Source organism: Mustela nivalis (assembly GCF_964662115.1).
Source record: "Mustela nivalis genome assembly, chromosome: 7".
Lineage (NCBI taxonomy): Eukaryota > Metazoa > Chordata > Mammalia > Carnivora > Mustelidae > Mustela > Mustela nivalis.
Window position 1 is genome coordinate 29,313,736 of NC_139026.1, and position 25,852 is coordinate 29,339,587.

The 25,852-nt window shown below is 42.2% G+C and overlaps 1 protein-coding gene across 5 annotated transcripts in view; it reads left to right on the top strand.

Moving 5' to 3' along the window:
• The window catches only part of POC1B (POC1 centriolar protein B), a 99,472-nt gene that overhangs the window by 20,461 nt on the left and 53,159 nt on the right, over positions 1-25,852 (top strand). For 4 of the 5 annotated variants that reach the window (XM_082739493.1, XM_082739490.1, XM_082739492.1 and 1 more), the window contains exons 3-5: positions 1,514-1,685; positions 6,339-6,518; positions 25,669-25,776. In XM_082739493.1, the coding sequence (XP_082595619.1) occupies positions 1,514-1,685; positions 6,339-6,518; positions 25,669-25,776 (460 nt within the window). The remainder of the gene's footprint in view (positions 1-1,513; positions 1,686-6,338; positions 6,519-25,668; positions 25,777-25,852) is intronic. The other variant, XM_082739494.1, reaches the window with a different exon arrangement.

Genomic DNA, 25,852 nt, shown 5'->3' on the forward strand with positions numbered 1-25,852 from the left:
TGTGATTTCTTGAGATTAGGGATTGTGTCTTATTTCTTTTTGTAGATCTTATTTGCGGCATAATACTTTACACTCGAACAGGGTCCTTAGTATGATGCGTGTGATAATACATTGTTTTCCCTATTTTGTCTATATTAGCTCCAGATCATTCAGATTCTAATATAAATATTTAATAATCTTACGAATTGAGGTGGAACATGAGCTTTTTGTATTTTTTTAAAAAGGGGTTAGTATACAGCATTATAGCCTGAAACTTTAAAATTCACTTTAACTCTTTTATATGGGAGCAACGTATAGGCCAAGTCCAGGCAAATGTTATCTATGGCTCAAGAAAGTAGAAGGTTTTCAGTGACTTTGTATTCTCTTCTAACAGCAATACTAGTTGTATTTCACGTTTATAAAGTTGCATTTTTTTCTAGAATTCTGCAGTCTAGACAGAACTTCTCATTGATCTGGTTCCTATTATTGGTGCATTTTGGGGGCTACATGTATATATAAAATTTGACTTGGGGACAAGAGTTAGATTGATCTTTCATTTATTTATTTGTTCATTCTTTGTCTGAGGCATTTATTTCCACTATTGGTTGCATTTGTTTTTATTTTCTTAAAGCCTTAAGCTATGGCTTAACATACACGATTCTTTGATTAATTGTAGAATGTCATAACAGAGCAGAAAGAGACTTTCAAGATCACCTTATCCATCTATAAAAGAAATTACTGGGTCAGTTAACAGAATGGGAACATTGTTGGTAGATTCAATTATTATAAGTGATCAGCTTCCTGAAGTTGATAGTGTTACGGGCATATAAGAGAGTATCCTTATTCTTAGAAAAACACAATGAAATATTTAGGAATAAACATGATGGTGTATTTACTTCCAAATGGGTCAGGGAAAGGAAAGTGTGTGTGTGTGTGTGTGTGTGTGTGTGTACAAGCTCACTTGCATATGGAGAAAAAGAGGGAGCACAAATGAGCAAAGAGTCAATTATAAACCAAATGGAGAATAATATTAACAACAGGTAGATCTGGCAAAGGGTATATTAATCTTCTTTACACTGTTACGTGTTTCCTCGTAAGTGTGAAATTCTCTCCATCTAAACAGTTTTAAATACTCATCTCAGCCAGCCCTCTCAGGAAAAGCATTCAGTCTCTGTGACACAGAGGTTATCTAACTTTCCCAGTCACCCTGAGAGTTAGAGATGGAACCTCTCCGAGTCCCACGGGCCATGTTACGCTGTGCTGCCACCTTCTAGTAACTTGTCATCGCGCTCCAACCAGATGCAAGGGCCAGTAATCTCGACTTGAGGTTGCATCGGACGCAGCCAAACTTGCACAATAATGATGTAGCTCTGGGTGACTTTTAAAAATACTTTTTCCATCATCTGGTCAGCCCTACAACCCCCAGCCCCTGTGTTACCTGGACATCTTGTCACTAGATATGCTGCCCGCTCTAATGAGACATGCCTACATTCGCATATTAATAGTCATGGTTTGTTCTTCTCTCTCCTGATAGCTACTGCTTCTTGGGATACGTTTCTCATGCTATGGAATTGCAAGCCACAAGCCAGAGCTTTCAGATTTGTGGGTCACAAGGATGTTGTAACCAGCGTGCAGTTTTCCCCACATGGAAACTTACTGGCCTCTGCTTCACGGGACAGAACTGTCAGACTGTGGATTCCTGATAAGTAAGAGAAATAAAGAAGTACCCGATGTGCTCTGGATTTAGGAATGTGAATGAAAATGAGCCTGGCCTTTCCTTCTGCACTTCTTGGGAATGCCGGCGCTCCCAGTATGTGCACCGCACCTAGTCTGAGTCACGTGCAGACGTGGTGCCCTTGCCGTAAAGTTGGCAGACTACCTCATATTGTTTTTTCCCCATTTTAAACTCATAATTATCTCTTCTTTTTGAAATCTATGTCTAACCATGGAAATATACTTAAGGTTTGTTTTTTGGTCTTTTTTTTTTTTTGACAGGGACCTGGTTGTCTGTCCCTTTATAAATCTATTGTAAACTTCAGACTGTCTCCCCAGAGAGACACATATTGACATTATAACTGAGATTTCATAGTTTATTAGCCTACTATCACCCATTTGTGGATTTTTGGGGGGCCTTTGGATATCTGTTAATCCCTGTTGCAGAACTGACTTTTGGTGCATATCATATTATTGGGCTCCGGAGTTTTCTGGCTAAAGAAAGTTTCTGACAAATATATAAATCACTGTGTTTGTGTAAAGTCCTATTCTAGTCGAACAAATCCCTCTTTAAGAGGCTTTTAAAATCCTAGCTGATGGCTTATCTATTTTAAGCAATTATTGAGCCATGTTTTTTTAAAAAAAGTCTTTGAACTCTTTTTTTGAACTCTTTTAATTATATGTTTTCAAACACACATGAAAACAGAAGGAGTAGCACAGTGATCCCGCCCCCCCCATATTCCTCCACCATGCCCAGCAGCTTTCGGTGTCAGCATTTATCAGTGGTTTCACCCATGCCCCCGCTCGCTCTCTCTCCCTCTCTCTTTTTTAGCGAGAGTATTTTTAGAACAAATCCCACACACCATTTCCCGCCATAAATAAGAGTTTGAGCATTTGCCTTGGCGCTGCTGTGGCAGGACGGGATTTGTGGTGCGTGACTGAGCAGTCCCAGGCACCCCCACATGGACGTTCGCAGGGCATTTTCCTGCCAGGAGGCACTTTGTTTTCACCACCACCCAGGGAAACTCCGTGCTGAGAAACTGCACATCACCCTGATGGTGAAAACTACCCGAGAGAAACTGCGTGTTCTCTTGACGCTGTGGGTGGCAGGGTGCAGGGTAGCTGCGGGGGCGGGAGACTGGCTCGGAGTCCAAAAGGGAGAGTGTTTTCTAAAATCCTTAACTTTGGGGATTTAAGGCCAGTGGTTGTACTTTCTTCAGCACGACACCGCTCCCGTCTCCCACTACTAATTCAAGGAGCTCTCAGTGAATAAGCGCCCTACAAGGGTAGAAATGCTTACCACGCATGGCCGTTAGTTGGTACGGGCTGATAAAGTGCCGCAGTTCAGCCTGGGTAGATGTCTCTGGTTCCTCTTTCTACTTCATATCATCGTGGGCCAGCGAAATCGTGGGTCAAGGCAGTGAGATGGAGACTGATTGCTCTGTATTGCTGTATAATCATCCTCAAAACTTAGCCGATACAGTAACTGTCCTTTCCCATAATGTGTGGGTTATCTGGATGGTTCTTCTGCCCCATTTGACATTAGCTATTACTCAGTTTCACTAGGCCAGGGGGTCCTGCACTCCACTCACACCTGTGGCCTGTGCCAGCTGTTGGCCAGGGCTCCCTGGTCCTCCGTATGCCCTCTCTGCGCCCAGATAAGGACTTCCCTACAGCCTGGCAGCTGTGTTCTAGGACAGTAAAAATGAAAGCAGCTAGGCCTTTGAAGGGCGAGGTCTGACACTGCCACAGTGTCACTTTTGTCTCATTCTGCTGGTCAGCGTAGGTCACAGCCAGCCCAGATGTGAAGGAGGAAAAATGGGCAGATTCCACCTTGTGTGGGGGGTGGGGAGCAGCGTGTGGTGCAGGGATGAGAGGGAGTAGGCAGGGGCCGCACTTGCAAACAGCACACCTGGTCACTGGCAGGCTAGGGGAAGATAGTAGGACCAAGCGTGGAGGCAGTTCTGGCCCAGAGGCCATCACCATGGGCAGGCACGAGAATGTGGGCAGAAGGGGGACGTAAATGTGTGTGGGCACAGAACCAGTGTCAAGGCAAGGTAAGGACCGATGGAGCCGTTAAGCAACAGCACAAACAAGGCACTCCTACAGTGGTTTCTTACAGGCTTCCTGTTGAGACCAGGTCCAGGGGTCACAGCAGATGAGAGCCAAGAGGCAGGCCCTTTAGAAAAACGTCCAGCCAGATAGCCTGATGGAGTGTGGAGTGTAGAACTAATGATCAGGGCGGATTTGAATGATTCCAACTGTCTCCTGGCTTCCTGGTCATAGCGGATGCCAGTCTAGTCTTTGTCTTTTCTATGCTGTATTCTTTGTTGTTTTTTTTGTTTTGTTTTGTTTTAAGATTTTACTTATTTATTTGACAGACAGAGATCACAAGTAGGCAGAGAGGCAGGCGGGGTGGGGGGGGAAGCAGGCTCCCCGCCGAGCAGAGAGCCCAATGCCAGGCTCGATCCTAGGACCCTGAGATCATGACCTGAGCTGAAGGTAGTGGCCCAACCCACTGAGCCACCCAGGCACCCCTCTAGGCTATATTCTTGAATTCGGGCCAAACTATACTCCTAACTGCCACCCATAGAACTTTCCCTTGAAATTCCACTGGACTAGAGCCTGAATGCTCCTTCCTATTTAAAAAATATATATATCAATTTTAGTTTTTCCTGGTATAATATCATGTATCAGGTGATGGAGCTTTATTACAAAGTCACTTTACATTCTACAGACCACTGGAAGGATAAGCCAGGATGGATATAAGAACCTTAAGTAGTGAGTCTTCCCAGTGGAATTGAACAAAGTGTATTGAGCTCTTTTTATATGCCTGATATTTTGCTAGATGCTGATCTTATAGGGATGAATAAATCATCATTCCTGTCCTTAAAAAAAACTACAAAAAAACACCCCCAGGGGCACCTGGGTGGCTCAGTGGGTTAAGCCTCTGCCTTCAGCCCAGGTCATGATCTCAGGGTCCTGGGATCGAGTCCCGCATCGGGCTCTCTGCTCAGCTTGGAGCCTGCTTCCCTCTCTCACTCTCTGCCTGCCTCTCTGCCTACTTGTGATCTCTCTCTGTCAAATAAATAAATAAAATCTTTAAAAAAAAAAATACCCCCAAACTTGGGGCTTCATACAAGAGAAACAGGTCTATTTTTTTTTTTAAGTACTGTATAATGTAATACGTAAAATAGATACAGCAGACAGGGAGCAGTTAAGCCTGCCTGGGTCGGTCAAGGCGGTGGGGGGTGCGTGGGGGGAGTGTTTGAGTGGAGGAAGTAATCCAGGCTGAGAAAAAGCAGCGAGTGCAAAGCCAGAGGTGTGTTTGAAGCTCGGGGATTGTTCTGAGTCCAAAGTTCAGTGTTGGAGCAGGATGCCTTGCTGAAGAGCTTGGGCATTGTGCCTTTTCTTGGAGCGCAGCCAGTGACACGTTTATGCTAAGATTTACATGCACAGAATGGCACTTTTAGGGAGGTAATAAGCACTGTATGTTGGGGACTAGAGGGAGATAGCAGATTAGAGCAGGGAAACCAGTTAAGAAGCTTTTGCGATAATCTTGGTGAAGGATATGGAAGGTGTATCTCCCTTAATGTGAGCGTAGCTGGGATAGAAAGAAGAGGTCCTGAAAGGATATTTGGGCGGTGATAGCAAGATCACTGTCAGTAGATCCATTTGTTGGCCTACTGAGTGTGGGAAGAGAAGGGGAGCCGTTGAGTATGACTTCTCCCTCTACAAATTCTGTCGCCTGCTGTTTTTCAAACAGTTACATATAAATGACTTTCTGAATGGAAAGACACTTGGAGGTGTCTTGGGAACTTTAGAATGCTACCACAAAGTAGTATTTCCCCAGTGCCACCTTGGAACTCCAGCTCTCTCTGCTAGCCTGCTCCTAACTATTTTCAAGTTTGTTTTTTTTTTTTTTTCCTGGTGCTTCTCCTTAAATGGCACACATCATTTTCTCCGTCTCTTCTTTTCCTGTTCTCTTTTGCTCACCCTAGTCAAGAAAAAGAAGCAGCATCTGAAATTTCAGTGTTGAGAACTGTGTTATTACCATTTGTCATTTGTTTTGCTTATGAGCGTAAGATTGGGCCTGGCCTGAGCATGGCCTTAGATAGACCGCAGGGGTCTCAGTTCTCATTGCTGGTGGGTGCAAACACAAGTGGAAACAGGAAAGTCAGATCACCTAGAGCTAGGTTCTGGAGAGGGGAAAATGGCATAAGGGCCATCTCTTCCCTCCCAACCCGAACTGCCAGTCCACACGTGACCTTAGTCCGAAAGCTCTTCCTTGGAGCTATTCATTTAACCTGTTTTAGCTTTTCTAGGTTGCAGGTTCTTTAAACTATTTTTTGCTCTTTCTAGAGGAAGAACAGTAACTTAAAATTCATGGTCGAGATTTGTTCAAAATATTATTCTCTAGCTTCCAGTTAAAACAGCAACTGCATGTTGGGTGGGACCACCAGGGTCTTTCCTGTTAAGTATCAGTTGTGACTCTAATAAAACCAGCTATAAAGAGAGTTGATGAAGAAACTTCTCACACTTTTCTTAATTTTTTAAAATTTTCATATATTTCAAAGTCTGTACGCTGGTTAGATGTTGATAATATTGAAACCCAGAGTTACAAATACTGAACTGTTTATTTCCAGGAGAGGGAAATCCTCCGAATTTAAAGCTCATACAGCTCCCGTTCGAAGTGTAGACTTCTCAGCCGATGGCCAGTTTCTAGCTACAGCCTCTGAAGACAAATCCATCAAAGTATGGAACATGTTTCGCCAGCGTTTCTTGTATTCCTTGTACCGACATACGCACTGGGTGCGCTGTGCCAAGTAAGTATGAAGTTTCGTTGTAAGGTTTCCACATTTTTTTCCCTGCTGTAGTTCATGTATACCCTCCCCCCGCCAACCCCCAGAAAAGGGGATTGAGGACAAATTCGTTCGTTCATTCATTCAGCAAATATTTATTGTGTGCCTGCTATGATGTGCTGGGAAGAATAGGAAACAAAACAGTCAGAACCTCTCGCTGTCATGAAGCTGACATTCTAGAAAGGGGAGACAGACAACAAACAGGTAGGAAAATGGATTGGAAGAGGGGGCTGCAGTTTTTCTTTCTTTTTTTTTTTTTTAAAGATTTTATTTATTTATTTATTTGACAGAGATCACAAGTAGGCAGAGAGGCAGGCAGAGAGTGAGAGAGAGGAGGAAGCAGGCCCCCTGCGGAGCAGAGAGCCCGATGTGGAGCTCGATCCCAGGACCCTGGGATCACCACCCGAGCCGAAGGCAGAGGCTTTAACCCACTGAGCCACCCAGGCGCCCCAGGGGCTGCAGTTTTAAACAGGGTGTTTAGAGACTGCGTAACAAAAAGGGTAGCCTTTGAGCTGAGACCTAATAGAAGGGGAGGGGGCAAGGCTTGAATATATTTGGGAAAGGAAATGTCCTGGATACAGGAAACCAGTACAGAAGCCCTGGGGTGGGAGCCTGGGGGCTGTTCGAGGACCAGCAAGAAGGCTGGTGTGGAGCAGAGTGTGGGGAAGGAATTGGAGAGGCCCCAAGGGAAGCTTCAGCCAGGTTGGGAACAGCTGACAGGCACTGAGTGAGGCGAGATGCCCCTGGAGCGCATTTCATCCCCCTGACCAATGTGTTGTGGGGTGGTTCTGATTTCTGTGTGGAAAATGGACTGTCAAAGTGAGGGCGGAAGCAGGGAGTATTGCTAGGAGGTTATATGTAGTGGTTCACATCCGGGCTTGGACCAGAGTGGTGGCAGTGGAGACTTCAAGAAGTGGCTGGAGTCTAGACATAGCTTGAAGGGATAAGCAATGCTACTTGCTGTCACATAGGATGTGAGAGACAAAGAGAGGAACTAAGAATGACCACAGTCTTTCTCAGTAGTTTATTGGGACAAGTGCTATTGTAGGTGTCCCTTTCTGTTCTTAAGAACAGAAAGTACTTAAGAAACACACTGCTAAAGTACTTAAAATATTTCCCCAACTGCCATGGGAAGATAGGGCTATTACTGTTTTATTTTCCCAGTTTTGCAGATAAGGGAACTGAGTTTCAGAGTTAAAATTAGCACTCATCTAGTTGAAAGTGATAGAAACCCAAAGAAACTATTTTTTTTCCTCTCAAGGTGGTTAATTAGCTGATGTTTGATAACATTGGAGTGAAGACCGGGAACACTAGAAGCAGGGACTCCAACGCCTCCAGTGGCTCTGTAGGCCTCCCTACATGCCGGCTCTATTCTCTCAAACACCCCGCTGCTGAGGTCACTGCCAGCTCTTGGCGAAGTCCTCACAGCTCTGTGACTGGACAAGAAAAGCTCCTCCTAACACCAGTTAGAAAAGTGCCAGGGGCAGCTCTCAGCTTGGATCCCGTGCCCATCCCTTCAGGCAGTGAGACACTGGTTGCGTCAGGTTAGGCAGGCGCCCGATGAGACCAGTGACTCCAGCTGGCTGAGGGGTGAGAGTACATACCAACCATGCATTCAGGTGGTGGAGAGAGAGGACAGCTCGCCAAAGGAGGGGGCTAGCATAGTCATGGCCTTTAGGGGACAATGTGTGAAGCTTGCAGCCAGCAGACTTGGTGCACTCTGGAGGAAACAATGTGTGACGGCATCTCCAGCCAGGATATGGGGCAGGGGGAGCCCAGCCCTGTCTGTCTCGCCTTACATCCCGCGTTCCTGTTAGCCTGCTCTCTGTAGAACATTATTATTCAGGTGTTGATTATAATCTAGGGTAATGAATCTAAGGAAAATAAAAATAAGGTCATACTTTTAGTCAATAGTTTTTTTTTGTTTTTGTTTTTTTTTCCCTTCAAAGGTCTCCACTACTTTTGGCTCTGGCCATCTCAGTCTTCTTTCTGTATATGCCAGAGAGCTGTGTGGTCAAGAACCTGGGCCTGGGACCTAAATATATAGGTTAAAATTCTAGCCCCACCAACTACCAGCTGTGTGACCTTATGGAAGTTTATCAAACTACTCAGTGCCTTAGTTTTCTTACCTGTAAAATTAGGATAATAATAACCTGCTACACAGGTTGTCATGGTGTTTAAATGAGTAAATATATGTGGAACTTTTAGAATCATGCCTCCCACAGAGTAACCACTAGATAAATCTTTAGCCATCCTCATCTTCATCATCATTGGACATCAGTCTTGTTTCATTTTTAAAGATACTGTGAAAGTTGAGTTGATAATTTTTTTCTGCCTAAGGAGGTGACATGTGGTGGTCCCAAGAGGCTGGTCAGCTCATTTGTATTGATTTATTTAATGATGTTATGAACAGAGAATCGATTGTCCAGTGCATCTGACCTGGAGAACAGACAGAGGCACAGGAGACTAGGCAGGAGCCTGGGAGTCATTCAGCTCCCACTAGGACTGACTGTTTAGCAAAGACACTAGTTTCTGTTATCTTCATCAAGGAGCTCATCAGAAGCAAAAACATTGAATGATAGCTGTTATTTCTCTAGTGTGTCCTGAGTGTCTCTATTTCCTTCCTAAAATAATTTAAGGTGATTTATAATAACGGTAACACAATCAGAGGGAATGAAGAGACGATTCTATCTAGAACCATTACCTTGCTTAGTGCACATCTGGCAGGTCTAGACTGAGTTTCCTGCAGCCAAGGTATTAATGGGATGATGGTGGCTGACGTACTTTTGTATTCTCACAACAAAAAGAAATCCTATCAAGCTGTTCAGATAAGACAAAATTTTTCCTGTAGTAAATTCTAGGAGGTATTATTCCTTGCCCTTGTCCTGAGTCCTCTAGTATAATATACATGCAGAAGAAAAGTTATTGCTAATACAAGACAGAAGCACTTAGGAAATGTTGAAAGGCCACCAATAATGTAAAAATCTGGTTTTCAGAATATTCCTTTAATGAGCATAGCCCTGCTATGCACCGCACATCTATGCTGCGTGTTAGGTAGGTAGAGATCCACAGTCTGGGCCTCAGGGAGCTTTTATATTCTATAGTTCAATGGGAAAAATGGATACAAATTATACTTATAAAAATTATAAACTTAATGTATCCTGTGGGAAGGTGATGCACAGGTGATAAGGGAGTGGGCAGTGGGGCGGGCACTGCACTAGACCTGCACGAGGAGAAGCCGGGGAGGCTTTTCAGGCCCAGCACCGACGGACGCAGGAGAAGAGGCAGCAGCGTCTTGTCAGATGGGGAAGGGTGGCAAGCCATTCACAGTGGAAATTGGCCAGAGGACGCCCTGTGGCCTGGGGAAAGGTTTTGTGCTCTGGGAACATGAATTATTCAGCTGTTGCCAGGTGTGAGGAGTGAAATGACAAGTGGGGAGGACGGGGGAGAGCTGGGGAAGGCTCATTGTCATGGATGTCATGAAAAAGACTTTGGACTTCATCCTCCCGGTGACTCGGAGATACTAGAGAGCTTGGAATGGGGAGGAAGCCTGATCTTTCCGGAACTCTCAGCTAATTGGTCTTACATCCCACAGCACGCTTGCTTTAGAGCGTTGGCATGAGCCAGGCCAAGACTCATAGGCCTCCCTGTGCCGCATCATTACTCTTCAGCAAGTCAGTCTACGCTCTCAGCCCAGTGGGAGGTGAGGGTAATGGGGCATCTCAAATAGACTGTTGTGGGGATGAGAGAGACTGTGCAGGGCTGAGTGATGCCAGAAGCCTGCCATTCCTCCAGCTGGACAGCACTGGTTAGGGAGAGACTTAGGCATTGGGGAAGAGCCCCGAAAAACATTCTCCCTCATCAGTTAGAGAGGAGGAGGTGATGGTTGAACCCCTCCTTGTCTGTCTGCCTAGCATCTGTTCTGTTTTCTGGAGACGGTGCCAAGTTTTCCCCGAGGAACCAGTGCTCCCCCGCAGTCCCTCATGTGATGTACCATGCTGGCATGGCCTAATCTCCGGTCCCAGCGGAGGGTATTGAGCTCAGGCTTGCCGCCTAGAACAGGGCATCTCCTGCCTGCCAGAGTTAGTGAGTCTTGTTAGAACGGCAGGCCCTTGCCTTGGGATTTCTATGTCAGGCTGATTTCCTTTTTCTTTCCTTCTTTTTTTCCTTAAGTTTATTTATTTGTTTTAGTAATCCCTACACCCCAAGTGGGGCTTGAATTTATGACCCTGAGATCAAGAGTCACATACCCTTCTGACAGAACCAGCCTAGAGCCCCTTAGGCTTATTTAAACCTGCGGCTGCTGAAGGACAGTGTGGGCAAAGAGCTGACTTGGGGCATTAGACTGTGAGCTGGAGAGAGAGAACATTGCTGTCTAATTACCTCTGCGGTTTCTGGAAAGGGTCATACCTGGTTTTATGAGCATGTGTTTGCATGTGGGCATGTATGTGCGTGTGAGAAACCAGCCTTAGAAATTCTCACTTTATTTTTTAAAGGCACTTTTTATAAGATGTGATAGTGGAACAGCGTTTTGGGAAAGTGGGAGTTATTGTGGCACCCGGTGAGGTATCGTCTCCACAGATTTACCTTCCTTCCCCACTCCACCCCCACCAGCTCTGCAGTCTCCATGGAGACCCTGGTGACGGCTCCTCAGGTTAAAACCACTCAGCGATTCCTTGCCCTGGCGCGTCTGCTCTGCCTTCCTGTTACAACCTTGTCTTTTGTCCGTGTCACCATCCCCTTCTTGACTCTATGCAGAGGTCCCATGTGCGATGTTCTGTTATGTTCTATGCCTTTTCCACATGCTGCCTGCCCTGTCTACAATGCCCCCTAAATCCACGCTCCCTTCACAGTCCTGTTCTGCATCTCCCCGCGCAGGAGAGGTTTCTGACTCTCCCAAGCCCAGCTTATCTGAAGCCCTTTATGCCACCGCATTGTCCCTTTGAGAAGATCTGTCTGCTTCAGCCTCTCTTCCCTGTCGGACTTTGAATTACAAGTATTTTATTCCTGTTGTATTCCCTTGACAAGCACTGTTCTAAATTCTGTAGCTACCATAGAAAGCAAACCAAAATACCCAGTCTTGTAGAGTTCCTTCTACCAAAGGGAGGTAGACAATTAAAAAAATATGTTAGTGATACGTGCTCTGCAGAAAAATTCTCTAGGATAACCAGATAGAGAGTGCTGGGGTTGCAGGGTGCTCTTACATCCCAGTGACAAGGCATCTCTGCTCAGGTGACCTTGCCTGAAGGCGGGAAGGCAGTGGTGGGGGAGGGGCAGGGGGCAGAGATGAGTGTTGGAGATGGAGTCTTACACAGTATGAGAAGCACCGCCATGTTAGTATGGAGTGGAGAAGGCTCAGAGGAGGTGTGTAAAAATGTAGGTTGAATGAATCAGTGAGGGGTGTGCAGGCAGCTTAGGTGGGAGTTTTCATGGGCTTCTTCAAGGAAGAGTCATTTCTGTGTATTTTTAATATCAAATAAAAGAGGACTATACATGCATGTTGTGATGGAGAATGTGTATGGGACTTCACTTTTTTTTTTCCCATTTTTTTCCCAATCCCTGTTCAGATTGATAATTTTGTATTGAGCTCACCTGCTCTTTTATAGAATGCCTTATTCTCACCTTGTCTACCTTGTTCTGAGGTGGATTTGTTGTTTTCTTTTTTTACCTGGAGTTTTCTTTTTAATTTATTTTTTTGAATTTCTCTTTTCAGTGTTCCAGAATTCATTGTATATGCACCGCACCCAGTGCTCCATGCAATACATGCCCTCCATAATACCCACCACCAGGCTCCCCCAACTTCCCACCTGCACCCCTTCAAAACCCTCAGATTGTTTTTCAGAGCCCACAGTCTCTCATGGTTCGTCTCCCCCTCCAATTTCCCCCAACTCCCTTCTCCTATCCATCTCCCTGTGTCCTCTGTGTTATTCCTTATGCTCCACAAATAAGCGAAACCATATGGTAATTGACTCTCTCTGCTTGACTTATTTCACTCAGCAGAATCTCTTCCAGTCCCATCCATGTTGATATAAAGGTTAGGTATTCATCCTTTCTGATGGAGGCATAATACTCCATTGGAGATATGGACCATATCTTCTTTATCCATTCGTCTGTTGAAGGGCATCTTGGTTCTTTCCACCGTTGGCAACTGTGGCCATTGCTGCTATGAACATTGGATTACAGATGGCCCTTCTTTTCACTACATCAGTATCTTTGGAGTGAATGCCTACTAGTGCCATTGCAGGTCATAGGGTAGCTCTATTTTTAGTTGTTTGAGGAATCTCCATACTGTTTTCCAAAGTGGCTGCACCAACTTACATTCCCACAAACAGTGTAAGAGGGTTCTCCTTTCTCCACATCCTCTCCAACAGTTGTTTATTGTCTTGTTGATTTTGGCCATTCTAACTGGTGTAAGGTGGTATCTCTATGTGGTTTTGATTTGAATCTCCTTGATGGCTAGTGATGATGAACATTTTTTCATGTGTCTGATAGCCATTCATATGTCTTCATTGGAGAAGTGTCTGTTCATGTCTTCTGCCCATTTTTGGACATGATTATCTGTTTTGTGTGTGTTGAGTTTGAGGAGTTCTTTATAGATCTTGGGTATCAGCCCTTTGTTCGTATTGTCATTTGCAAATATCTTCTCCCGTTTCGTGGGTTGCCTCTTTGTTTTGTTGACTGTTTCCTTTGCTGTGCAGAAGCTTTTGATCTTGATGAAGTCCCAAAAATTCATTTTCACTTTTGTTTCCTTTGCCTTTGGAGACAGCCTTTCTTGAAAGAAGTTGCTGTGGCTGATGTTGAAGAGATTACTGCCTATGTTCTTCTCTCGGATTCTGATGGATTGCTGCCTCACATTGAAGTCTTTTATCCATTTCGAGTTTATCTTTGGTATAAGAGAATGGTTGAATTTCATTCTTCTATACATAGCTGTCCAGTTTTCCCAGCACCATTTATTGGAAGAGACTGTCTTTTTTCCACTGTATATTTTTTCCTGCTTTGTCGAAGATTATTTGACCATAGAGTTGAGGGTCCATATCTGGGCTCTCTACTGTGTTCCACTGGCCTGTGTGTCTGTTTTTATGCCAGTACCATGCTGTCTTGGTGATCATAGCTTTGTAGTAAAGCTTGAAGTCAGGCAATATGATGCCCCCAGTTTTGTTTTTCTTTTTCAACATTTCCTTAGCAATTCAGGGTCTCTTTGGATTCCATACAAATTTTAGGATTGTTTGATCCAGCTCTTTGAAAAATGCCAGTGGAATTTTGATCAGAATGGCATTGAAAGTATAGATTGATCTAGGCAGTATAGACATTTTAACAATGTTTATTCTTCTGTTCCATGAGCATGGAATGGTCTTCCATCTTTTTGTGTCTTCTTCAGTTTCTTTTATGAGTTTTCTGTAGTTCATTCAGTACAGATCCTTTACCTCTTTGGTTAGGTTTATTCCCAGGTATCTTATGGTTCTTGGTGGTATAGTAAATGGAATCAATTCTCTAATTTCCCATTCTGTGTTTTCATTGTTAGAGTATAAGAAAGCAACTGATTTCTGTACATTGATTTTGCATCCTGACACATTACTGAATTGCTGAATGAGTTCTAGTAGTTTGGGGTGGAGTCTTTTGGGTTTTCCATATAAAGTATCATGTCATCTGCAAAGAGAGAGAATTTGACTTCTTCACTGCCAATTTGAATACCTTTTATTTCTTTTTGTTGTCTGATTGCTGGTGCTAGGACTTCTAATACTATGTTGAATAAGAGTGGTGAGAGTGGGCATCCTTGTCATATTTCTGATCTCAAAGGGAAGGCTGTCAGCTTTTTCCCATTCGCTGTGGATTTTTCATAGATAGATTTTATGAAGTTCAGGAATGTTCCCTCTATCCCTATACTTTGAAGCATTTTAATCAGGAACGGATGCTGGATTTTGTCAAATGCTTTTTCTGCATTAATTGAGAGAATGATGTGGTTCTTCTCTCTTCTCTTATTGATTTGTTCTGTCACATTGATTGACTTGCGAATGTTGAACCACCCTTGCATCCCCGGGATAAATCCTACCTGGTCATGGTGGATAATCTTTTTAATATACTGTTGGATCCTATTAGCTAGGATCTTGTTGAGAATCTTAGCATCCATATTCATCAGAGATATTGGTCTGAAATTCTCCTTTTTAGTGGGTTCTTTGCCTGGTTTGGGGTTCAGGGTAATGCTGGCTTCAAAAAAGAGTCTGGAAGTTTTCCTTCTGCTTGAATTTTTTGAAACAGCTTCAGGAGAATAGGTGTTATTTCTTCTTTGAAAGTTTGGTAGAATTCCCCAGGGAATCCATCAGGTCCTAGGCTCTTGTTTTTTGGGAGGTTTTTGATCACTACTTCAATCTCATTACTAGGTATCGGTCTATTCAGGTGGTCAGTTTCTTTCTGGTTCAGTTTTGGGACTTTATAGTTTTCCAGGAATGCATCCATTTCATCTAGGTTGCTTAACTTACTGGCATATGACTGTTGATAATAATTTCTGATGACTATTTCTATTTCCTTGGTGGTAGTTGTGATCTCTCCCTTTTCATTCATAATTTTATTAATTTGGGTCTTCTCTCTTTTCTTTTGGATTAGTTTGGCCAATGGTTTATTTTTTTTTTTTTAAAGATTTTATTTATTTATTTGACAGAGAGAGATCACAAGCAGGCAGAGAGGCAGGCAGAGAGAGAGGAGGAAGCAGGCTCCCTGCTGAGCAGAGAGCCCGACTCGGGGCTCAATCCCAGGACTCTGAGATCATGACCTGAGCCGAAGGCAGCGGCTTAACCCACTGAGCCACCCAGGCGCCACCTGGCCAATGGTTTATTGATCTTATTGATTCTTTCAAAAAACCAGCTTCTAGTTTCATTGATGTTTTCTACTGTATCTCTGGTTTCTATCTCATTGATCTCTGCTCTAATCTTGATTATTTCCCTTCTTGTATGTTGAATTGGCTTAATTTGTTGTTGACCCTCCAGTTCTTTAAGGTGTAAAGAGAGCTGGTATATTCTGGACTTTTCAGTTCTTTTGAGGGAGGCTTGGATGGCTATGTATTTCTACCTTAGGACTGCCTTTGCTGTATCCCATAGGTTTTGGACCGAAGTGTCTTCATTCTCATTGGTTTCCATGAATTATTTAAATTCTTTGATTTCCTGGTTGATCCCAGCATTCCTAAGCAAGGTGGTCTTTAGCTTCCAGGTGTTTGAATTCCTTCTGAACTTTTTCTTGTGGTTGAGCTTCAGTTTCAAAGCATTGTGATATGAGAATATGCAGGGAATAATCTCAGTCTTTTGGTATCGGTTGAGCCCTGATTTGTGACAGAGTTTGTGGTCTATTCTGTAGAAAGTTCCATGTGCGCTCGAGAAGAATGAGTATTCTGTTTTTGGGTGGAATGTTCTGTATTTATCTATGAGGTCCATATGGTCCAATGTGTCATTCAGTGCTCTTGTTTCTTTATTGATTTTCTGCTTAGATGATCTGTCTGTTACTGAGAATGTTATATTAAGATCCCCTACTATTAATGTATTCATATCAATATGACTCTTTATCTTGATTAACAGTTGTCTTATGTTACCCATTGTTTTCTAACTGTTTGGCATGAGTGGTTCATGGGAAACTCTGTAGAGGCCTCTCTGGAAGAATGTTCTTTGATAAATAATTTGGTTAAATTTAATGAATAAGGATATCATCTTTTGGGCAACTTTCCATTTATGTGCTTACAGCATACTTAGAGATTCTTTCTCATGCATTTATTATGTTTTTTTTCTTGGTTCATGCTATTGTAGTTAGATTAGAGGAACGTTGAGAGGGCCCAACTGACCATTCAAGCCCAGCCTCTGCAGTGTTTATGCAGCTTTCTGTGAGAACTTAGCCTTGCTAGGGTCAGCCCAGTCCAGAACTTTATTCCAAAGCTCTGAAGGACCAAAAGTTCTATTTCACTTTTTAGTCAGAGGTGAGAATGTTCTGAGGCACTGAGTCATGCATAATAAACTGGAGGAGAGTCGAAACACAAGCCACATGCCACTTTACTTATTTTCAAAGGGACTAGAATATTTGCCTGCTTCCGTCAAGGCCTTCTTCCTTAGCTGACAAAGTCAGGATAAGGGCTTGAAGTGTCCTGGAACTAAAGCAAGGAAGTTTGTTGAAAAATTATCTTGATGAATAGTTTTCTTGGGTTCGGACCGTGTGATGGGTCATCTCGGCCACATGCACACACCAGTCCAGGAAGCTACATGATCAGCTGGTTGGGTCCTCGACCCGCTTCCCAAGGCCAGGCAGGAGACACACTGACCACTCTTGCCTCCTGCCATTACTGGACACCTCCTCTCTGGTGACAGGGTTACCTCTCAGGTGCAGCAGTGTGGTTGGTTCAAGTCCGCGGAGAGGCAGAGGCTCCCTGGCATGCGATCTGCTAATTCCAATGTCTATGCCGTTTGGGTCAAGATTCTCTGCCGCTTTGTAGGTCTTGTAATTTTTTATTTTTAATTGTGTGCCCAAACACTGAAAAGTGTTTGAGATTACTCTGTCATCTCTAGAAAGTGATGAGTTTTGTTCTTGTAAGCAGTTAGCTTTCTGCTGGTTCAGCTAGATTCTCTTGAGGCTTGGATTTGGGCTCTTTTAGGGTATATCTAGAGTAGCATTTACATTTGGGCTGTAGTACTAGTGGCCTTTCTAGGGCCTCAACCAAATGCCTGAAGCATTTAGCAAGGTCTGCCCAGAACTTGAACATCTTTGAGTACTGTGTAACATCTGGCATCTCTGTTCAGCTCTTAGTCTCCAGTGGTTGCTCGCTGTCAAGCCTTGTCAGAGCATAAGCAGCTTTGTATTTGACTAGACTCAAGGGGGGTTGGAGGCAGATTTTTGGAGGGTTTCTGCTCTTTGTAGCTCCTCTCTCACACGCCTCCAAAATTCTAGCCCTTTAGTCCAGTTCTGAATTCTGATTTCTGTTTCCTCTGCTCAGTCAGACTGGATGGTCTCCTTGGACCCTATGTTCTCATGCCATGGTTTGGAAAATGCTTGTAGGTACGTATGTGGGATAGATCTCATCCCATCTCATATTCCTTCTCTTGCAAGATTCACAACGCCGTGAATCTTCACTGGTGCCTAAAAATAGTTACTTCATATATTTTGCCCAGTTGTAGGTTTGTTTATAGGAGAATAAGTCTGATAACCATTACTCCCTCTGTCTAGAAGTTCTGCCAAATGAATTTAGTGGAGCCTACCAAGCCAATTTCAAAATTCATATGGATGAGTTATATGTGTAAGAATAGCTAAGAAAAAAATGAGAAGAAACTTGTCCAACCTGCTGTCAGAACACAGTATAAAATTATACAAATTAAAATATGTGATAATGGTACGCTATTAGGTAAATAAGTCATAGAAAGTCTAGAAGCAGGCAGATATATGCCTTAGATGGTGTTTCCATAACTGGGGAAGTGGATGGACTATTTAATCTATAGTTATAATTGGATTTCTGTTTGGAAGAATATAAAGTGGGATCTTTATTGTATACCATCATGTACAAAATTTGTAGATGAATTAAACAGCTAAACATTAAAAATGGTCCAAAGATACTGCTTTTCCTCCTAATATGTAAGAAGTATATGTAAACAAATATAGAGGGTCAGCAGAGTTTTTCTCCTAAGTATATTCGTTTTAATGTATGGCATGGACTTAAGTAATTAAAATTCTGTGTCTGTCTATGCTTGGTACTTACCATAATTTTGTTCTTAGAGCCTCTGTGTGGCATAGAGATGGTACCTATTCATGTAAGAAGTGATGAATACCTTGCTACGTTCTTTGAAGTGGCTGCTGTTTATAATCATACATTTTAATTCACAGAAATATTTTTAAGGTACTCTCTCTATTGGGAAATATATTCATGCTCTTAAAATATAAATTAGTATAGTCTTTTTAGAAATCAGTTTGCAAAATCTATCAGGTATCTTTGTTGCAATGACTTCACAATTGGAAATATATTCTATGTAAATACTCTTTTATGTGCAAAAGAAAAAGCTTTGTATTCCAAGATACTGCTTTCAGTATAATTTATAATCGTGAGAAGTCGGAAAGAATGAATTTTTCCCCAAAAATCTAGTTAAATAAACTTAAACTATTGTATAGCCATTAAAAGGGGACTATATATAAGTAATGACATGAAAATATTTATGTGAGGGAGGGAGAGCAAAACTCAGAATTCATTATAATATAAAAGATCAAGTAGCTATCATACATACAATGTTAAGTGTGATTTTGAGTGATGGGACGATAGACTATTTTTACTTACTGTATTTCCCATTTTTTTAACATTCAGTTTTTCTTTAATGAGTATTGAAGAAAACATTTATCATTTGATATCTATATCTATATTTAAAATATGAGAAATATTTTCTCTTTCCAGTGGCAAAGAATTTTTCTAATAGGTAAAACTTATTGTACCCCCTTTTTTTTTTTAAGATTTTATTTATTTATTTGACAGACAGAGATCACAAGTAGGCAGAGATGCAGGCAGAGAGAGGGGGAAGCAGGCTCCCCGTTGAGCAGAGAGCCCGATGTGGGGCTTGATCCCAGGAAGCTGGGATCATGACCTGAGCAGAAGGCAGAGGCTTTAACCCACTGAGCCACCCAGGCACTCCTGTAGCCCTATATTCTTAAAATCATGTGTACTCTAGCATTCTGTATGCTTTTCTATGGTATCCTCCATTAAAAATAAACATAGCCGGGGCACCTGGGTGGCTCAGTGGGTTAAGCTGCTGCCTTCGGTTCAGGTCATGATCCCAGGGGCCTGGGATCGAGCTTCACATCGGGCTCTCTTCTCAGCGGGGAGCCTGCCTCCTCCTTTCTCTCTCTCTGCCTCCTTGTTATCTCTGTCAAATAAATAAACAAACATTTATTTAAAAAAATAAATAAACATAGCCTTTTGAGATGTTTCCAACATTATCACTTTTACAGCATTACTTTTTAGGGGGAAAAAAATCTACCTTTAATTTTCACTTGTTGGTAGTGTTACAAGTGATCTTTGACCACCTGAACTACAGAGGTTTTTTCCTTCACAGTGGTAAGATACATATATTATAGAGCTTACCGTTTTAACTATTTTAAAATATAAAGTTAAGTGTCATTGGGTATATTCATGCTGTGCAACAAATTGCAAAGATTTTAAGCATCAGCTTTCATTGGTTAAAATATTTTAAATTGGACCCAATTTTCTTTAAAAAAAAAAAAGTCTTTTAAATGCCTGAAATATTTACCTAGACCTACTCAGTGCCATCTACTGTGTCTGGAAGTGTAACAATGAACAAGACAGACGTGGTTTCTATCTTCTTGGTGTTTACATTTGTTGGGGAAGACGACAGAATGTTTGGTTACAAGTGTGACCTAAGTGCGACTCTGAGCTGCTCTAAGGACCCACATTGAGGAACTAAGCTGCGAGCGCAGGGGTGGTCTCGAAGACTTCCTGAGGAAGTGATGCTGAGCAGGAGGCTTACAGGACAAGTAAAATCCTCTTAGGTTTTTTAAACTTGGTAAAGAGTAGGGGGCAGCATTTGAGGCACAGGGAATAGCACGTGAAGACACTTCCTGAGACAGGGGCAGGGACCTGAGAGGAGAAACACACGTGTCAGGAAGAGTACGCAGGATGATGGCGAGACAGGAGGGGAGACTCTGGAGGACCTGGTAAGCAGTGGGAAGGATGCCAGGCTTTTCCTCAAGGGAAGTGCAAAATCATCAAAGCATTTTAATCAGAGGAATTTAATTCAGTGTTTAAAGATCACTTTTATTGCCTGCGGAGAATGGTTTGAAGTGACAGGCCTGATAATGGATTGGAGTGGGGGGGTGTGGAGGAGGAGAAAGAGGCACAAAACATGACTCCTAGGCTTCTCAGTATTCCTTTTAAGGAATACTGAGAAGGAGCAGTTTGGGGAGGTAGATGATGAGTTCAGATTTGGACAAGTTCAGAGTTGGAGGAACCTTCAGGATATCCAAGAGGAGACGCCCAGTAGGCAGTTGTATTTATGGGTGGGGATCCCCGGAGAGAAGTCTGGGCATATAAGCGGTAAATGACCCAACGAGTAATTAGCATGTTCCATGGCATAGTTATATCTTTTTACATCTCTTTCATCTGCTTTTTGTCTCTCAGCAGCTGTAGGAATAAATCCTGTTCCTGTCATTAACAGATGTGTTCTCTTCTGATGCTGACCAGCACTTAAAAAAAAAAACACACACACCGCACACACACAGATGTTTTGCTTATTTCCTTGAACTTCACCTTCAGTATGCAAACACAAAATCCCACCAAAGCAAACTCTGAGACTGCCAATATATATATTTTTTAATGAGTCTATGAAAGTTTAGGTCTGAATACAATCCAAACTCCCTCATTATACAAATAGAAAACAGTGGCCAGTGTGGTTTTGAATTTCACAAGGTTACAGAGCTGGGCAGTTGCAAAATTGGCCCTAGAATCCAGGACCATGTACTGACAGGGCAGTCTTATTTCCACTACTTTTTACTGCTTCCCTCTCCTATTGAATAGTTGCTGACTTCAGAGTACCAATTACTGATTATTTGTTTCTTAAGGGACATGGAACAGTGCCTACTCTGGTGTCAGAGCCCTGAGGGCTGGAATGGTCATTTTATAGAGTATTCATTCCAACGATAAGAAATTTCCAAAGGAAAATTTTGATTTCTTAGAAACACTGAAACTTCTCATGATTCATGAACCCCTTTGGCTCTCTAATGAGTTAATAACTCTATGGCTATGCATATAATAATATAATTCTACATACAGTTTTAGGAAATCCATAGATTCCAAGTTAAAGAACTTCTGTGATATTATTGGGCTATTCTCAAGGACCTGTGAACCAGTTTTTCTAGAAAGAAGTCCAGTAATTTTCTGATTCTCTCAAATGAGTATCACTATGTTGAAGTAATTTTAGTTCAGTTAATTTCCCAGGTACCTTATAGATAATTCATGTGTGCTAATCCAGTAGTCACTACTAATTAATGTCCATGTCAGTGACACACTCTAGAGGTTTTATTTATTTATTTATATTTTTATTATGTTATTCACCATAAAATACATCATTAGTTTTTGATGTAGTGTTTCAAGATTCATTGTTTATGTACAACACCCTGTGCTCCATGCCCTCTTTAATACCCACCACCAGGCTAACCCATCCCCCAGTGCCCCCCTCCCCTCTAAAACCCTCAGTTTGTTTCTCAGAGTCCACAGCCTCTCATGGTTGATCCCCCTCTAATTTCCTCCTATTCACTTTTCCTTTCCTTCTCCTAATGTCCTCCATGTTCTTCATTATGCTCTACAAGTGAGTGAAAACATATGATAATTGACTTTCTCTGCTTGACCACTTCACTCAGCACAATCTCCTCCAGTCCCATCCATATTGATGCAGAAGTTGGGTATTTGTCCTATCTGATGTCTGAGTAGTATTCCTTTCCTGATTAAAACTCTTCAGAGTATAGGGCTAGAGGGAACATTCCTCAACTTCATAAAATCCATCTATGAAAACCCACAGCGAATATCATTCTCAGTGGGGAAAAGCTGAGAGCCTTCCCACTGAGATCAGGAGCACAACAAGGATGCCCACTCTCGGCACAGTTGTTCAACATAGCACTAGAAGTCCTAGCAACAGTAATCAGACAACACAAAGAAATAAAAGGTACTCAGATTGGCAAAGAAGTCAAACTCTCTTCGCAGATGACATAATACTTAATGTGAAACCCAAAAGACTTCACCCCCAAATTGTTTATTTTTATTTAAAGATTTTATTTATTTGAGAGAGAGCAGGGGGAGGGGCAGAAGCAGAGGGAGAAGCACACTCCCCACTGAGCAGCCACCCCCCCCTTCTAGGTTTTAAAAGGTAGTTAAATGGTGCTAAATTAGGTTGAAATCTGTTGATATTTCAGTAGAAATTTTATATACTTTTAACATTCTTAAAATTAATAACCCAGTTAGATGTTGTTTAAGTCCTGATAAAGGAAAGAACGATCCTTTGCCCCAAAGTCAGGGCAAAGAGAAGCCTGTTTTATTGGGGCTATCCTCTTTTCGATGTGACTAATTTAAAATGAAAGGGAAGAAAAGAAGATACAAACCACTGTCCTCACTTTTAACCCCTCCCAAGGCAAACAACAACAACATTTTTGAGAACATATGTCGGGATTATAATGTGGTATCCAGAGGAAGGGGACAGCTTCAACCCTGAGTCCTCTCTGGTTGTGTTGAGCTGGGGGTAGAACCCCTCGCTCCCCGCCCCCGCTGCCCTTCACTCTTGGCTTATCTGACTTCTCATCCCCTTCGTTTCTTTAGCACCTGGAAATTCTCCCAGGCTCTAGGTCCTCTGGCTCAGGATGAATTTCTAGCCAGCCAAGATCCCTTCTTTAACTTACTAGTGAATTTCTTTAAAGTCCCTTTGCTCCATTCTAACTTCTACCTACAAATTGGCACCTTTTTGTTACAGACTGTTTTCTTAGCACTATCTAAAATGCTATTATTTGTGTGCCCTTCCTAGAATGAAAAACCTCATGAGGGCCAGGATCTTACCAGTCTCCTTCACCACTTAATCCCCATTACCCAGGACAATGCCCAGGTTTTGGCAGGTGCGCAATAAATATTTGAACGAAAGGATGAATATTTTCCCCATAAACTCCCCAAGGACACTGACAGTGTCTAGCAGCACAGACAAGTTTTTATTAAAGGATAGTCTGGTGGCTAGCCTGCCAGTCATAGCTCAGTCACATAGCCTCCTCAGAACCCTACCTCATGGTTTCCCTTCACCCTAGAACTTTGTGTGATTACCCAGAAGCCACATTGAACTGTGCTATAAATCATTTAGCTGGTTGAAGAAAGTTTCCTTTCAGGGACTTCAGCAGAGTGGCTGAGAGGTTTGGCTGTGGAGCCAGACTGCCTGGTCAGACCTTCCTGTCTGTGTGTCTCTGGCAGTTTCCTGATCCTTTATGGGGCCCGGCATTCTCACCTGTAAATTGAGGATACCAGTAGCACCTGCTCTGTAGATTATTTTGAGGATTAAATGCGTTGCCATAGGTAATGTGTTAGGAAACATTCTAAGACATATGTGCTCAATAATGTAGGCAGGATAATGACGATAATGGAAGTGGTGGTATTTGGCAGGTAATGTCAAAGGGTGAGTGTTTTTAGACTTTATTTTTAATCTGGTCATTCCATTAGCCATTCTTTAATCATTGCTTTCTTAAAATGTATGAATCAAGTAATCTCTTAGAAATACTTTTAAAAATATTCATAGTAAGTGATTTTTAAAACATAAGTTATTAAGAAACAATTGATTCCTTATATTAGTTGCAGTATTATGCAAAATTTATTTCTATGAGGATACTGAGTAGGTGTTCCTTCCCCGGGATCTGCGTAAAATACATATCTGTTTGAAGTATTTCTATAATACTGCCTTTCATATGTGAATCTTCCTGACATATTTTCTGGAAGAAAAGATTAATAAAATATTATATTATCATAAAATCATGTGGTGCCTGCATGGCTCAGTGGTTAAGCATCTGCCTTTGGCTCAGGTCACAATCTCATGGTCTTGGGTTTGAGCCCTGCATCAGGCTCCCTGCTCAGTGGGGAGTCTGCTTTTCCTCCCTCTGTGTGTGTGCTTTCTCTCTTTCTCCGTCTCAAGTAAATAGATCAAATCTTTAAAAAATAAAAAAATCAAATCAAATCAAGCTGAACTACCCAGCATGGAAGGCATTTCCTTGCAAGGTTACTTTCCAGAATTTTATTTTATTCTTAAGATGTTCTTTATTTATTTGTCAGGGAGAGAGAGAGAGAGCATGAGCAGAGGGAGCAGCAGGCAGACGGAGAATCAGGCTCCCCACCGAACAAGGAGCCCGATGCAGGGCCCAATCCCAGGACCCTCAGATCCTGACCTGAGCCAAAGGCAGATACTTAGTCCACTGAACTACCCAGGTGCCCCACTTTCCAGAATTTTAAAAGATTATTTCACATAGAACTGAATTATGCTTCTATGCCCTTTTTAAAAATATGGTAAGTCCATAAATGACAGATTCAAAGTTTCTGTGAGGAAGACTTATTTTTAGGTCAGTCTTAAGAACAGGGAGGGAGGAGAGAAGAGAGTGAGAGAGAACAACAACATCAACAAGAAGCTCTTCAGTTACAACCCACACCCTTAATTAATGACCTTTACAGTCATCTGGGCATAGAGGGAAAGTACAAAGAAAATTGAAACATCATCAGTCTATGACCTAATTCTTTTTTTCTTTGTTTTGTTTTCGTTATTGCTAAAGTATTAATAATAAAAATACTATTCATAGTTTCCTAATAGTCTAATTTTTTTTTTTTCTTGGTCATCTTTTCTTCTGTTTTTCCCCCTACCACTTAGGGGAAAAAGAATAACCTCAGAAGGTTCTTAAGGGAGGAGAGTGCATAAAAGCAGCAGATGAGATGTCTGAGAATTGTCTCATTTGTTTTTGAGTGGGTCATGTGGATGATAGGTGTGTCCATGAATGAGCATCTTCAGTTCTGTATAAATAAGCTATCCACTGGAGATTTCCAGCCTCCCAAAGTCCAGGAAGTTATAGGCTTAGGGAGGTGATTCTTCTGTTGGTGGTATCATTTAATTTTAATCCTCAACATGCCAATCCTTTTCTTCCAGAAAGCTTCACTACAGGTTAGTGGGATGAATAGTAAAGGCTCCTGTGGGTCATAGGGATGGTACCAGAAAATGACAAAAGTGGAAGAAAGAAATAATGAATGCTTTTTGTTAAAATAAGGTATTTGGCTTGGGAGGAGTGAAGAGTTGAATCAAAGACCTAGAACAAGTGCCATAAAACTAAATCATTTAAATCAACTAATAAAAGGAAAAAAGAAAGTTGGTTGGTCTGTATAGTGTATTTTGATATGGTCTGCTATTGTCATTTGTCCTGCTTATTTGTAGTTAGAAAGATGGTTGTAGAATATGACCTTGCTACATGGTGTGGTAACTGTGGTCTCTGGTATTTAATATGTCCAGCCTGACGTGTGTGTGTCGGGGGGGGTAGGGCATGTGAGTGACTGTCAGCAGCCTTTCACAAAGGCAGTCTTCTTTCTTGTGCTTTCCAGATTTTCACCTGATGGAAGGCTAATTGTATCATGCAGTGAAGATAAAACTATTAAAATTTGGGATACCACCAATAAGCAGTGTGTTAATAACTTCTCAGATTCTGTAGGGTAAGTCCATTCCCTTTGTGCATTTATATGGGTTGGTTTGCTAAGGCGACATTTCATTATTAAAATTCAAATAAAG